This window comes from Leptodactylus fuscus, chromosome 2, assembly GCF_031893055.1.
Source record: "Leptodactylus fuscus isolate aLepFus1 chromosome 2, aLepFus1.hap2, whole genome shotgun sequence".
Taxonomy (NCBI): domain Eukaryota; kingdom Metazoa; phylum Chordata; class Amphibia; order Anura; family Leptodactylidae; genus Leptodactylus; species Leptodactylus fuscus.
The window spans coordinates 141,678,377-141,694,829 of NC_134266.1; the positions used below are offsets into that span (position 1 = coordinate 141,678,377).

The 16,453-nt window shown below is 41.8% G+C and overlaps 1 protein-coding gene across 1 annotated transcript in view; it reads left to right on the top strand.

Annotated features, from left to right (window-relative positions):
- APPBP2 (amyloid beta precursor protein binding protein 2) overlaps positions 1-16,251 on the top strand; it is a 46,620-nt gene extending 30,369 nt beyond the window's left edge. The window contains exons 5-13 of the mRNA XM_075264771.1: positions 1,802-1,970; positions 3,838-3,927; positions 5,166-5,233; positions 5,352-5,457; positions 10,073-10,197; positions 12,273-12,358; positions 13,046-13,236; positions 13,427-13,592; positions 15,354-16,251. Coding sequence (XP_075120872.1) covers positions 1,802-1,970; positions 3,838-3,927; positions 5,166-5,233; positions 5,352-5,457; positions 10,073-10,197; positions 12,273-12,358; positions 13,046-13,236; positions 13,427-13,592; positions 15,354-15,610 — 1,258 coding nt within the window. The 3' untranslated portion in view covers positions 15,611-16,251. The remainder of the gene's footprint in view (positions 1-1,801; positions 1,971-3,837; positions 3,928-5,165; positions 5,234-5,351; positions 5,458-10,072; positions 10,198-12,272; positions 12,359-13,045; positions 13,237-13,426; positions 13,593-15,353) is intronic.
- The last annotated feature ends 202 nt before the right edge of the window (positions 16,252-16,453 follow it).

A 16,453-nucleotide genomic window follows, 5' to 3' on the forward strand; every position in this document is an offset into this window, starting at 1 on the left:
AAAAAACGCACGCACGCACACACACACCCCTACTGAAATGTGCAGGTAACAGTGTGACCAAACAAAAAAAAAAGTCTATTTGAGGCAGCTGTGTCTTCAGCTATAAATATAGTAACAGAGGGCAAAACTATAATGGGGGTAAGCAAGGAATACTAGGTGTATATTGTCCCTTTAGTGCTAATGCCTTCTACTCCCTCATCCATGCATGCCTCAAAGTCTAATGCAGTGGAGAACAATTGGCCATATCCAAAGCCTTGAGGAATCATACAGGAGCCCACACCTCGCCCTACCCCGAGTCTACTGGCCTAACACCACACTAAATACACTGCTCTTGTTGTAGATGTTTGCAGTACGTGTTTGTGTGTGTGTGTGTATATATATATTATATATAATATATTTATTTACACTCACACATTGTGTACATCTTCAGCTTTTATTTTAAATCTATTTTGTGTATGAATGTAAGACTGATGAATAAATTTGGTCCCAAAGTTACATGAAGTTGGATGTGGCTGTTGATAACTGAGACTGACATAATGTTCGAGCTGTCTATTTTCAAAAAATATTTAGGTTTAGGCGTGCACTTGCTTTCTACGATGTGTAATCCCTACATTTTATAGGATGATGATGGTGTTTTTTGTTTTGTTTTGGGTTTTTTTCATAACATTCCCAGCTTCAAAGCAGATTTTTGTTCCTTCCGGTTCTAGTGATTTACTAAAGACTTGTGCATGCAGGTGTAGGCCTTAGTGATCTGAATAAACTTTTCACAGGTTGAACTCTTATTTTTAGGAAATTTGGTGTACATAACTTTTTGTTTGGTTTCCACTTTTAGCAACTAATATACATTTGAGTTTTGTTTTATAAAACATTCACTTTAAATCAAAATTGCATGAAGGTGCCTGTTCGCACATTGGACCAAGTGGCATACTGACAATGCTGCAGACATCTACTTTAAAGAGGACCTTTCACCATATCTGGGCACAGGCAGTTCTATATACTGCCAGAAAGCTGACAGTGCGCTGAATTCAGCGCACTGTCGGCTTTCCCGATCTGTGCCCGGTGTGAAGAGCTTACGGTCCGGTACCGTAGCTCTTCTATGGTCAGAAGGGCGTTTCTGACCATTAGCCAGGAACGTCCTTCTGCCTCGCGGCGCCAATCGCGCTGTGCTGTGGAGCGGGGAGGAACGCCCCCCTCCCTCTGCTCACACAGCTTGTCCGTAGACGAGCATTATCAGGAGAGGGAGGGGGCGTTCCTCCCCGCTCCACAGCACAGCGCGATAGGCGCCGCGAGGCAGAAGGACGTCTCTGGCTAATGGTCAGAAACGCCCTTCTGACTGTAAAGCGCTACGGTACCGGGACCGATAGCGCTTTACACCGGGCACGGATCGGGAAAGCCGACAGTGCGCTGAATTCAGCGCACTGTCAGCTTTCTGGCAGTATATAACACTGCCTGTGCCCAGATATGGTGAAAGGTCCTCTTTAAGAAAATATATAGGTATGGGGGTGGTTAGCATTTATTTATTTTTTTAATATTAAAATATAAGTTTTATTTGTCCATCTCAAAACTGTGAAAATTGCTCAGGCTACCAGAGGTGCAAAATATCCAAAAACTCCTGGCAGAGAAAGGGTTAATGTACATTATTTGAATGGGCAATCCATGTTTTCTTTTTAATAAATACTGTCCACTCCAGAGTCCTGTTAATTTCCCAAATTATCTCTAGTATTGTATCTCATTATGCAGACTTTTCTTCCGTGGATATGATATGCTTCTTATAATGTTGTATGTTATGTTTTCTTCTTAGGTTACTGCATGTTCGAAATGGGAACTGCAAATATCACTTGGGAGAAGAAACCTTTAAACTTGCGCAGAGTTACATGGAGAAGCTAGCCAAGCATGGGCAGCATGCAAACAAAGCTGCTTTGTATGGAGAGCTTTGTGCCCTTCTCTTTGCTAAAAGTCATTATGATGAGGTACATGCTTCGTCTCGACTGCAATACAATGAAAAATAGAAGCCATTTTGCATTTACTTGCCTCTCTTTTCTGGAATTAGGGTACATTGACATCCTGGTTTTGCTTTGTGTTTAATAGATTCCCTAAAATAAAAAAAAAATAAAATAAAAAAATAAATAAATATATAAAAATGACAAGTATAGATCAGTTACTGTTATTTTTTATGAAAAAAATGACCCTATTCAAATGTATTCTTACACCATAGGTTCAATTTTACCAGTCTTATTTTAAAGTATAATCTTACAGTCTTGAGTAATTTAGCTGAAATCCTATAATGTGTTTTCAAAATGACTGAACCTTCAGAGTTGCCTAGTTCTTAGAGCTCTTCTGTATCTAGAGAGCCACACGTGAGGCCTCCTCTCCCCACACTGGCTTAGTGACTGGTCACACACAGATGTTCTCAAGGTGGGAACATCACTTTAAAGAGGACCTTTCACCACTCCAAGCCTGTACAGCTTTCTGCACCATGTTATAGGCGCTGCTGCACAGACTCTGGTGCACTTTGAATTATCTCCCTAGTCCCCCTCGTTTTGGAGCTCTGAGCCCCGTTAATTCTGGCGCCCTGTATGTTAATTAGCCGTTCAGTGTCAGAAGGGCGTTTCTGACTATAAAGGCAAGAGCTACGTCAGTCTGACACTGTCCAATTAGCTACTTCCAGCTGCGTGTTCTCTGGAGTTCTCAGGAGATCAGGCAGTCCTCTTTTCACAGGGCTGCACAGAAGACCCGGAGAAGCGATCCAGACCGTGTATTGAAGTGGATGAAAGAGAACTTCACTGACATTGCTACAGGTAAGTAAAGAAACCCCTAAGCAATGAGCATAAGTGCCCTGTACACTCTGTGGACCTAGGTCTAGCCCCTATACAACGAGCATTAACCCCTATAGCCCCTAGGCAATGAGCATTAACCCCTATAGCCCCTAGGCAATGAGCATTAACCCCTATAGCCCCTAGGCAATGAGCATTAACCCCTATAGCCCCTAGGCAATGAGCATTAACCCCTATAGCCCCTAGGCAATGAGCATTGAGTAATTTAGCCTAAGGGCTATAGGGGTTAATGTTCATTGCTAGGGGCTATAGGGGTTAATGCTCGTTGTATAGGGGCTAGACCTAGGTCCACAGAGTGTACAGGGCACTTATGCTCATTGCTTAGGGGTTTCTTTACATACCTGTAGCAATGTCACTGAAGTTCTTTCATCCACTTCAATACACGGCCTGGATCGCTTCTCCGGGTCTTCTGTGCAGCCCTGTGAAGAGAGGACTGCCTGATCTCACGAGAACTCACAAGAGCACTCAGCAGAAGCAGCTCCGATACTGTCCAATGCTAATTGGACAGTGTCAGACTGACATAGCTTTTGCCTTTATAGTCAGAAACGCCCTTCTGACACTGAACGGCTAATTAACATACAGGGCGCCAGAATTAACGGGGCTCAGAGCTCCAAAACGAGGGGGACTAGGGAGATAATTCAAAGTGCACCAGAGTCTGTGCAGCTGCATCTATAACATGGTGCAGAAAGCTGCACAGGCTTGGAGTGGTGAAAGGTCCTCTTTAAAGTTAAAATTCATTGTGAACTTGAAGAAAAATCGAACTGAGCTGCTGTTCTACTACAAAATCTAGTGCTTTTTCTGTTAAACCATGAATGAGAACGGAGCACTTGCCAGAGCTCTATGTCCCCTTCGGTCACCTAATTAGTAGGGGTGCTCTGTCATTCTGATATTGACCTGTTCTAGAGTAGATCAGTAATATTAATTTCCTGGACACTATCTTTAATTATCTCTATGTTCCTTGTTTGGTGTAATGTTCTTTTTTTTTTTTTTCTCTATTTACTAGGCTTATAAATGGTGTATAGAAGCCATGAAAGAAATTACCAGTGGACTTCCCGTAAAGGTGATCGTAGATGTTTTGAGACAAGCATCTAAGGTATGTACAAGTTTTAGATAAGTACTGATGTATGTACTTTTCAGGGGCCTCTTAGACTTTACTGTAGAAATTGTGCTGTTTGGGATACTTTATATACCGTTTCATCTTTTGCCATTTCCATATAAAAAAAAGTGTGTGTGTAATCTGCAAAGAAATCCCATAGGAACATATAGCTTGAATGTTGAGGAAATTCTACCACAAGATTATAGAAACATGTATTTGTTCTTCTTTGGCTACAACTGATATGCAACAAAAAGAACAGAACATATTCTGGCCACTGCTCCACATACAGCAATAACAGTTATAAGGGTTATTCCAATCTCAGCAAATCCCTTACAAGATGGGAATAACTGCTCTCTGTACTGACTCCTATGGATGGATAGTGGTGGAATGGCTGTGGGGGCCCTACATAGTTTCTCTGATACCCATAAACATGAATAAGGAGCTACAGGACTGGCATAGCACAATTGAGTTGCACTGTTTCTGTTGCTTTACTGTTACATAAACTGCATGACTAGATGTACTATACAGTTTTTGTAGCTAGCATTCTGCTTTCTGGGGCTAGTGGGAAATGCATAGAGCAGAGATTTTCTGAGATGAGAATAAACCTTTAAAGGGATCCTATCATTTAGAAGGTATTTTTTTCTTTCTAACACATCACAATAGCCTTAAGAAAGGCTATTCGTCTCCTACCTTTTATATGTCTTCTCCGGGCCACTGTTCGGTAGAAATACCGGTTTTTACCAGTATGCAAATGAGTTCTCTCGCAGTACTGAGGGTGGGCCCCAGTGATCAAACAGCATCGGGGCTGTCCCCAATGCAGCCAGAGAACTCTCTTCAGCGCCGCCTCCATCAGGAGCATCCTCTTCTTGTGTCTTCTTCCGGCGTAGGCGCCGAAACTTGTAGGCCTCGGGCCTGGGCAGAGCCGACTGTGCACACCCACAGGCCGCAAGCAAATGGCCGCTTACTTACTGTGTGTGAAAGTGTTTGGGGGGGGTTGCTGTTGTTGTTGTGTTTTTTTTTTTTTTTTTCTCCTTCCTATCAGTATGTCTTTATATGGGAGGAAGTCCACGCAAACACGTAACCCCTCTAGAAGATTAGGACCATAGAAAAAATATTTCTGTTATTTTTATAAAAACTAAAATAATTTTATTGAATGTGTTCCTAAATTTTATTTTTATTTGAAAATGTTATAAACCAGTACTTCACTTCTATTTGTGTCTTAATGTTCATTTTAGGCTTGTGTAGTGAAGCGAGAGTTCAAGAAAGCAGAGCAGTTAATAAAGCATGCAGTATATCTTGCACGGTAAGATTGGAGGAGTTTTCTTAAGGCTTCACTATTCATGCAGCTTTTCCCTTTTTTTTTTTTTTTTTTTTTTTTTTAATACCGGTACTAACAATTGCTTTTTATTTTTTTTCTTCAGGGAAAATTTTGGCCCAAAGCATCCTAAATATTCTGATACATTACTAGATTATGGATTTTACCTTCTTAATGTTGACAATATATGCCAGTCTGTGGCAATATATCAGGTAATCTATCAGGTAACGTTTTTCTGACAAAATTCCTATGACACAGCTTGTATCCCATCCTTATACTACAGTGTAACCACTGAGATGGCAGTTTTGGGGGATCTACAGTATATATAGTGTAAATTCAAAGCTAACATAGGAGACTACCATATACAGTGCCTACAAGTAGTATTCAACCCCCTGCAGATTTAGCAGGTTTGATAAGATGCAAATAAGTTAGAGCCTTCAAACTTCAAACAAGAGCAGGATTTATTAACAGATGCATAAATCTTACAAACCAAAAAGTTATGTTGCTCAGTTAAATTTTAATAAATTTTAAACATAAAAGTGTGGGTCAATTATTATTCAACCCCTAGGTTTAATATTTTGTGGAATAACCCTTGTTTGCAATTACAGCTAATAATCGTCTTTTATAAGACCTGATCAGGCCGGCACAGGTCTCTGGAGTTAACTTGGCCCACTCCTCCATGCAGATCTTCTCCAAGTTATCTAGGTTCTTTGGGTGTCTCATGTGGACTTTAATCTTGAGCTCCTTCCACAAGTTTTCAATTGGGTTAAGGTCAGAAGACTGACTAGGCCACTGCAACACCTTGATTTTTTTCCCTCTTGAACCAGGCCTTGGTTTTCTTGGCTGTGTGCTTTGGGTCGTTGTCTTGTTGGAAGATGAAATGACGACCCATCTTAAGATCCTTGAAGCGGAGGTTCTTGGCCAAAATCTCCAGGTAGGGCGTGCTATCCATCTTCCCATGGATGCGGACCAGATGGCCAGGCCCCTTGGCTGAGAAGCAGCCCCACAGCATGATGCTACCACCACCATGCTTGACTGTAGGGATGGTATTCTTGGGGTCGTATGCAGTGCCATCCAGTCTCCAAACGTCACGTGTGTGGTTGGCACCAAAGATCTCGATCTTGGTCTCATCAGACCAGAGAACCTTGAACCAGTCTGTCTCAGAGTCCTCCAAGTGATCATGAGCAAACTGTAGACGAGCCTTGAAAGTAAAGGTATCTTACGGGCTCGTCTGGAACGGAGACCATTGCGGTGGAGTATGTTACTTATGGTATTGATTGAAACCAATGTCCCCACTGCCATGAGATCTTCCCGGAACTCCTTCCTTGTTGTCCTTGGGTTAGCCTTGACTCTTCGGACAAGATTGGCCTCGGCACGGGAGGAAACTTTCAAAGGCTGTCCAGGCCATGGAAGGCTAACAGTAGTTCCATAAGCTTTCCACTTCCGGATGATGCTCCCAACAGTGGAGACAGGTAGGCCCAACTCCTTGGAAAGGGTTTTGTACCCCTTGCCAGCCTTGTGACCCTCCACGATCTTGTCTCTGATGGCCTGGGAATGCTCCTTTCTTTCCCATGTTGACCATGTATGAGTGCTGTTCACAAGTTTGGGGAGGGTCTTAAATAGTCAGAAAAGGCTGGAAAAAGAGATAATTAATCCAAACATGTGAAGCTCATTGTTCTTTGTGCCTGAACTACTTCTTAATACTTTAGGGGAACCAAACAGAATTCTGGTGGTTTGAGGGGTTGAATAATAAATGACCCTCTGAATAAACTTTTCACAATTAAAAAAAAAAAATTAAACAAATAACATTCTTTTTTTGCTGCAGTGCATTTCACACTTCCAGGCTGATCTACAGTCCAAATGTCACAATGCCAAGTTAATTCAGAATGTGTAAACCTGCTAAATCTGCAGGGGGTTGAATACTACTTGTAGGCACTGTATAAGATAAGGTTGAAACAAACTATTTTCACACAGTTTTAAAGTGGTAATAACAGTAATTTGCAAACATTCAGGTTTTTTTTTCTTTGCACTGGAGGGGTGGTCCTTCAGTCCTCCGTGCACTGCTTTTGCTGACTAGATACAAAGGATGATGTCATAGCAGTGAGAGGATCAAACTCCCACTGCAAAAGGTGGTGCCAACAGAGAGGCGGTAGAGGTCTCATTTGCAAGAATAGTGCTCCAAGAAGCTGAAGGTCCTCCTGCAGTGCATCACCTGCCTCATTTGCATCAGACTTCAAAGTTTTACAGTGATAAATAATATATTTGTGTCAATTTTGCAATACATTTTTGATGGTTGAGTGTGCTTGGGAGAGGTGTTAGACACACATTGACTCGCAGTATAATATGTTCAGGCGAACCCCCTCCAAATTCGTTCATACCAACATTTGTGAGGTTTGACCCTCCTGATTCATTCCGTTGTTGTTGTTTATAGACTGTGGTCTATTTCTTGAGTACAAACATGTCTGTGTGGTGTTTGTTTTGTTTTTTGGAGGTGGGGGGGGGGGGGTTTAAAACTGTATGTATAAATTTGGAATCCCCTGAACTGTACAGACCAGGAGAATGCATGTGACACGGTGTTTTGGCTGCACAGAGAACACCATGAAAACAAAGCCCATAAGAATGTTGCACAACCACAGTTTGGGGGTTTTTTTGTAAATTTTCTCCCCATTCTAAATTCTTTCCAACTTCCCTGTACATCCCATGGAAACATTAAGCGGTACCACTGTAAAGTACTATTTATCCCACAACCATTTAAGTGCCAATATGGCTCTGTGAATGGAATAATAAAAATAAAAAAAGTTATGGGGACTGGAAAGCAGGGAGTCCAAAAACGAAAAGAGAAAAGTACCTGTTGCGGAAAGGTAATAAGTTAAAAAAAAAAAAAAAAAAAAAAAAATCTGAAACACACACACACACACACACACACACACACACACACACACACTCTTAACCCCTTCTGTAACTATGGCGACCGCCATAGCCGCCGGGTGTCTACTGCTTTAAGCAGTAGACAACCGGCTCTAATGCCTCCGATCGGTCCCCGGACCGATCGGAGGCATTAACCCCTCCGCCGCCGCGGTCAAAGGCGCTGGAGGCACCATTTTCCCGGCGGCGCATGGGCGCCACCATTTTGGCCGGGATCGCCGGCTCCTGGAGCATGCTCCAGGGCTGACGTACCGTTGCCATGACAGCCGGGAGCCTTGTACAGGCTCCCAGGCTTGTCTGCAAATCCTCTCATTTGCAGGCTGGTCTATGCAGCCTGCAAAAGAAAGGATGCTTTTTTGCAATGCATTAGCATTGTAATGCATTGCATTAGTGATCAGACCCCCTGGGGTTCAACACCCCTAGGGGGTCTAATAAATGCAAAAAAAAAATAAAATAAAAATATTAAAAGTTCAAATCGCCCCCCTTTCCCTAGAACACATATAAAAGTAGTTAAAAACTGTGAAACATATACATGTTAGGTATCCCCGCATCCAAAATCGCCCGCTCTACAAATCTATAAAAATATTTTTCCTGTTCGGTAAACGCCGTAGCGGGAAAAATAGTCGAAAGTGCCAAACTGCCGTTTTTTTACTGTTTTGATTCTGATAAAAATTTTAATAAAAAGTGATCAAAGCAATAACATTTCCCGAAAATGATAGAACTAAAAAGTACACCCGGCCCCGCAAAAAAAGACGCCCTATGCATTCCCGTACACTTACGTATAAAAAAAGTTACGGCCGTCGGAATATGGCGACTTTTAGAAAAAAAATTTAACAGTTTTGGAATTTTTTTTTTTAGGGGTCAAAATGTAAATAAAACCATATAAATTTGGTATCCCTGGAACCGTACCGAAACACAGAATATAGGGGACATGTCATTTTGGCTGCACAGTGAACGCCGTAAAACCAAAGCCCGTAAGAAAGTCGCAGAAATGCATTTTTTTCTTCAAATCCACCCCATTCTGAATTTTTTTCCTGCTTCCCAGTACATTATATAGAATAATTAATGGTAGCATCATGAAGAAAAATTTGTCCTGCAAAAATTAAGACCTCATATGGCTCTGGGAGCGGAGAAATAAATAAGTTATGGGGTTTAGAAGGAGGGGAGTCAAAAACGAAAATCAAAAAATGCCATCGGCGGGAAGGGGTTAAAGGTTTGTAAGTACTATCAGCTGTGATTTCCGCATTATCTAGGACACACTACATGCATGGGAAGATAACCCGGCCATAATGATGGAACATTGGTTGGGTTTTAGACTACAAACATTTCCTTTATTTGTAGTTGTATATATTGACAACCGATCAAGACAACAGACTGCCATGTTAAATTTTTATTTTTTTTTTTTTTCACAAATTTAAATATTATGTCTTTGGGAGAAGCTCTTTTGACTCACCATGTGGATGAGAGGTGGAAAGATTAGCTTGTGTGGGACCATGAGCATTATTTTGTATATACAGTACATTGCATATATAAGATCTGTCCACATAGTTCCATAGCTTGCATGACTTTATGCTACTTAGACAATTGGTGAGGCTTTGTGCACACTCCTGAGCCTCGTGAAAAGTGTTTCTCAGTAAACTTCTACTAGAGGTCAACAGTATGAACTCTCCCTTTTCTCTGAGTAAATTGCAAATCAAGGTGCAAGCAAAATGGGGTGAATCTCCCCAGAAAAAAAAATAAAGGAGCTCTTTTGAAGGTGGTTTGTACGTTCTGCTTAAAACTCTGTACCCTTTTTTTTAATTTTTTTTTTTTTTTTTTTTTTTTTATAATTTTTTTTTGTTTCTTTACTTTTAATGAAATGTTACTTGTTAAACCTAAAAATGTATGTCTGAATAATTTTAGACTGCCCTTGATATCAGACAGTCAGTATTTGGAGGAAAAAATATCCACGTGGCAACAGCTCACGAAGACTTGGCCTACTCTTCCTATGTACATCAATACAGTTCAGGGAAATTTGATAATGCATTGTGAGTATTTTGTTTAATTTGTTTTATGCACCATTGATTCCTATGGCTAAAACCTCCTTAACATGATATGTATTAGTAAAATACTAGTCTTTCAAGTCCCCCCGCCACACACACACACACACACACACACACACACACACACACACACACACACACACGCGCTATTGGTGACATACAGAACATATATATTATACCTTTTTGATTAGGTGAAGACTTTTAGACTTAACTCTTTAGTGAGTGACATGCAGAGTTTCCATCTTGCATCTGCGAATGTGGGTTGTTGCACTTTGAAAGGGGAAGCTGCAGTGCTAGTTAAGCGCTTTGGCTTCTCTTGCATGTTTTCTGTTTGCAGCCATACAACCAATCTCTTGATATGCTAGGAGTGTAAAAATCCCCATTGACTTGAGATTATTTGGTGTCTGGGTTTGGGTAGTCTTAAAACATAGTGGAATCAGGGCTAGTGTTGGCAAGGGGGCAGATTAGGCAATTGTCAAGGTTGTCTAGGGAGTATAAATGTATTTACCTGGTCCCAGAGATACTGATACATCCAGGGGTTCTGGCAATATCAGAAACCCTGGGTTATATGATAAGAGGCAGCATTTGCCCCGCCCCCCCCTCCCCTACTTACCTAGTTTTTCATGTACTTGTAATTTGACTCGGGTGTTGTAATATTGCTGGAACCCCTGGATCCATCATCAGCATCCCTGGGACCAGTACATTAATACTACCCGGACGACTCTTTTTAAGCATCAGAATTCGCTAATTTTCAGCAACCTATCTATTGACGAGTGTGCACCAAGTGGGTAAGTGAAAATCTCTGTAGGAGTGTTTGTTGCCTTCTACATGACGAATCCAATACCGGAATGAGGTGGGAACACTGTATTGTAACTGTCATGTACTTTATTACCCTGGTACTGTGTTCTGTTGTATCCACATTCAATGTTATGAAGATAGGTGGTCAGGACACGTGTTATCAGCCAGTGAAAGGGGAGAACGGGCAAATGAGCTAGTTCTTGTGTCTAGTGGACACAATGGTGGGATCTATGAAGCAAAATGCAGAACCTACCTCTGGCCAGTTTTCCCATCTCAAGCATCCGCTCCTAGACCAGAGTACTTTACACATGCTCTGCTTCCATCTTATTCCTTTGTGATTCCCTGGAAAGCTCCCCAGTCCTGGTCTCTCCATGCACGACTGGTGTTTCTATGCCTCTTCCTGCTTCACTGCTGGCTGGACCTCTCATCAGGCTCCTACCTATTCGCTTCACTGCGCACCCCACAGAGTTCTGCTGGGTTTTGAATGCCTGCTGGGACCTGCACTACGATTCACTGCCTTATTGCGGCCGCTGTCTTGCCTGTGCTGCAACACCTCCAGCTGACCCTCCTATAGTTCCTACTACCACACACAGTGCCAGATAATTCCTCCTACAGTGCCCTTCATCACATAGTGTGGGTCCTGCATGCTCCAGAGTGTTCCTGTACTTCTGGACCTCCTTTTCTACATTTGCTACATCCATCTCTCTAGGCTGATCCATAATTTAGCTGGAAGGACTCTGCACCCACGTATGGTGCCCTGTCTCTCCTTCAAGGACTTTATATATTTGCTCTCTAATACTGGTAGCCCTCTTGGACTACCTATCCCGTGCCTTGGGGCATACAGCCTGAACGCTCTGTATTTTACTGAGACCGCAACACCCTGTCGTCCTATATGGTACTCTCCTCTGCTTTCTAGTTTGCTCTGCCGCGCCCCAGATGCCTGGTTAACCATTCAGCTCTTTCACGGCTGCCCCTCCAACATAAACAGTTAGATTATAATACCTGGGCCTCCCTACATGTCTATCACTTCCCAAAAGCCAATAGCTCACAAACTTGGGAAAGACTTATCTTGGCAAACTCTTCCCAAACTATTCTTAAGTCCCTGCCTTTTTGGCTCAGCAAAATCGAGCAGGATGCTGTATTATGAGCCTGGCTGACTGGCTCAGTGTGATAACTAAGCCAGTTTCTAATGTGTGTGATGTGTGTAGTTTGTGTTTTGTATTTTTGTATATTCCATTAATACAACTTACTACTTTTTAAAGATTTCATGCTGAACGTGCCATAGATATCATCACTCATATACTCCCAGAAGACCATCTTTTATTAGCCTCTTCAAAAAGGGTTAAAGGTAAGCAAAATGTTCACTTTGTTTTCTTTAAAGGGGTTTTCCAGGCAAAAACAAAAAACTATTAATGGGTTAGTAAGTGCACTGAAATACCTTTAGCAGTGTTTTGAGTGATGACTGGGTTTCTCAGGGTACTCCTGGGTTCTTCTGCATTTGTTTACTTGGTGTAGCTTCCCGCTGCCTTAGCTTATGAAATGCATCATGGTAGTTTTAATCTGACTCTCACTACTTCCCTCACTCCCACCACATCATATGTGCCTGTCTTCCTTCCAGATTTCCTACTGCAGAACGGCTCCTCCTCTTCTTTGACTCTGTAATTTACAAAGTAGGCGGAGGGAGGGTGTTTATTATTATTGTACTCATTCTATTTTATCTCAGACAACCCCTTTAACTAAAATGTGTTTTTGCTGGAATGAAGATCCCGTAGTAATACTGTACTGCTTTAAGGGTTTTCTCACTAATGGCATTTTCACCCTGCCAAGTAGGGATTTGGGTGACTTGGGCCTAGTTGTTCAGCTACATGCATATATTACTTGACACGCATTTGCAAATTCCTAAACTGCACTAATGTGCTGTGGAGAAATTTACTATGCTGGCTTAAAATAAATGCCCTTTGGGTGCATTTAGCTTTACACCATTTGGTTCTTGTTTTTATTAAATGCAAATTTATTTTCCATCCTCTATCCAAAGCACTAATCTTAGAGGAGATTGCTATAGATTGTCACAACAAGGAGACTGAGCAGAAGCTTCTTCAAGAAGCTCATGATCTTCACCTTTCTTCACTACAACTTGCTAAAAAAGCCTTTGGTGAATTCAATGTACAGACGGCAAAACACTATGGAAATCTTGGCAGGCTGTATCAGTCCATGCGAAAGTTTAAGGTGAGTGTGTTTACATCTGGGGGTCCCCCCACCCCTTCCTCAGTCCCTATATTTTATTTTCAAAAGATTCTGTTTCTAAGGAAGTGCATTTATTGCTTTTATTCCTAAGTTTTGTAACCATTACTGGTTGTCATGCATTACCTTTCTACAGAACACTATCGCTGATGCTTGTTTCTGACTTGTCACTTAGGAAGCTGAGGAAATGCACATCAAGGCTATTCAGATTAAGGAGCAACTGCTAGGCCAAGAAGACTATGAAGTAGCATTATCAGTAGGACATTTGGCCTCTCTGTATAATTATGACATGAATCAGTATGAAAATGCAGAGAAGCTCTACCTTCGGTCAATAGCTATTGGTATGTAAAGCAGTTTTATACTGTTATGTCTTTTGTAGGGTTTTGAATATATGGAGAATTGTGTTAATCCAGCTCTATTGAGACTAGATTAACACATGTACTTTCCAATGCCAGTAAAAACACTTGTAAAACTTTTTTAAGTTTCAAAATCGTTTGCATAAAGCGAGTTTATTAGCATTTTTATCTATGCAGAACTGTGGACTTTTGAGTACATTGGTCCCTGAAGTGTCAGTGCCCTTGGGATACGATAGTATTAGGGACTTGTATACACTGATTGACTGACTAGTTGCTATAAGAGAAGACAAAACATTTATCAAAACAATGTTCAAGTGTCAAAATAACAGTTTATTGTATAAATCCATAAACGTATTTGAAGAGCTATTACTCCCCCCCCCCCCCCCCACACACACACCAAAGTGCCAAAATGGTTTTCCTGTAGAACAGTGGTTCTCAACCTTTCTAATGCCGTGACCCCGTAATACAGTTCCTCATGTTGCAGTGACCCCATTCAGTTTGGAACACGCATCCATAACGGCGTGCGTTCCAGCTGAATAGCACTGCTGCAGGCAATAGCGGGGCTTCTCAGTGGCTAAAGCCATCAGAAATATGTATTTTCTGATGGCTTTAGGCATACCTCGCAACTTTTGAAGATTAGAAAGAGGGAGAAAATATGCGGCGTGCGCCGCTGCGAATTTAGATCCGCCCACTTTTATGTTGACTCTGCTCATTCTCATTCATTTTTCATGTGCTCCCACACGGTATAATCCTCCTACAGTCACCCATACATTATATATCCCCCCCCCCCTCCCATCTCTTCCCCCAGTTTCATGTCCCCCCCCCCATCTCTGCCCCTAGTTTCATGTCCCCCATCTCTGCCTCCAGTGTCAGGCTGCCCCCCCCCCCCCCCTTCATCTGCCCACAGTTTCATGTCCCCACAGTTTCATGTTCCCCCATCTCTGCCCAGAGCTTCATGCCCCTCCATCTCTGCCTCCAGTGTCATGCCCCCCCCCCTTCATCTGCCCACAGTTTCATGTCCCTCCATCTCTGCCCCCAGTGTCATGTTGTACCCCCCCTTCATCTGCCCCTTCATTATGTTCCACCTTAATGTTTAAAACAAAAAAAACAAAAACTCATATAGTTGTAGCCGCAATGTGACGTCATCACATCGCGGCTACACATGCAGAAGTCGCAGCACAGCGTTAAAGCAGGAGCTGGCTGTGTCAGCTCCTGCTTTAATCGCCTGTGTTTTCAACTCATCGGCGTCCTCCGGGCGCTGATCAGTTGATACCGGGACATATCTCCCACCGGTTGGGAGGTATGTGGCGACCCCTGTGTTTTGGTCGTTCGACTCCCGCCGGGGTCACGACCCACAGGTTGAGAACCGCTGCTGTATAAGCTTTGTCAGGAGGCTCAAAATGGCTACTTTAGGCGGCCATGGTAACAGCACAACTCCCGTGATCACTCTGTTGGAGAGCTCTGTTACCAGAAATCAAATTGAAAGTGAAAGTAGCAACCACTCAGATGCTATGGTTATAGCATCTGGGCAAAGTGCTTGTTTACTGGCACACTGTTACATGATCCCTGCTGTGTCCTGAGCGGCACCATATTTAAAGCCTCTGAATGGACTGTAATAGTATGAATGTACTAATGTCGCTAAGGAGTTAAAATTGATTTAAAGATTGCCGTTATAGACTGGTTTTGTTTTCGTATCTTGTCTTTTCATGATGTATGGTTGTTTTTTTTGTTTGTTTGTTTTTCCAGGTAAGAAACTATTTGGTGAAGGTTATAGTGGACTGGAATATGATTACAGGGGCCTGATAAAACTGTATAATTCTGTGGGTAATTTTGAGAAGGTTTTTGAATATCACAATATATTGGCAAACTGGAACAGACTGCGAGATCGTCAGTTTTCAGTCACTGATGCCCTTGAGGATGTAAATGCTAGCCCCTTGTCAACAGAAGAAGTTGTGCAATCCTTTCTCATGTCACAGACCACCACAGAAGGACCGGGTTGTTAAGTAGAGAAGAAAAACTGTTCAGCTGTGCTAGCTGCGTTTCTCAACTTATTGGGAAAGTTCATACTGTGAAATTGCAGATAAACCCACAGATGCAACTCTAGTTTTTGTCCTATGGAAAAATGGCCTGGATAAGAGTCGCACATCAGCTTTGCGGCTAATCCCATATGGAATGTTCACCCCTTTCTCCACCAATTCTAATTAAGTCACAGGATAAAGAACTTGTTTTATTTTTTTGTTTTTTTTTTTCTTGCAACACCAAGAGGAAGAGGCAAATAAAACGGTTTTAAGAGTTTATTAGAGATGTGTTTCCCTTTTTCATTGGGGCAAGGTGTTATATATGGATATAATATACTGATAATGCACTCCACAAGTTATTTCATGTTCACAGGAGCTCACTTTTCAGAACTGCTCACGTGAGTTATGTCTTGTTTATGCCAGCTTTTGAAGGAAATAGTGTTCATTGAAAACCAGTAAGGCAATAGTCTGATCTCTGTAGCTGCTTCATTCGCTCACTGCACATGCTATGTAATAGAGTATTGCTTCTATGTAATCCATTTTCCGTGGATTTTGGTGGTTCAGCATGCTGTAAATATAGCTCATTTTGGTTTGCTACTAAGAAAACACACATAATTATGGTACCATTCTCCATAAAGCAATAAACCTTATTCTTCTGGTTTGAAGGAAATACATTTTTATTAAGTCATGTTTTTTCTGTATTTTTGTTTTTTTTCTTTCAGCGCCTTAGTCAGGGTTTTTTTTTTTTCATTATGAACCGTACTTATATACCACTATTTTTAAGTGCTATAAGGAATCATCATTCAAATTGTTTGTGCCAAGGAGCCC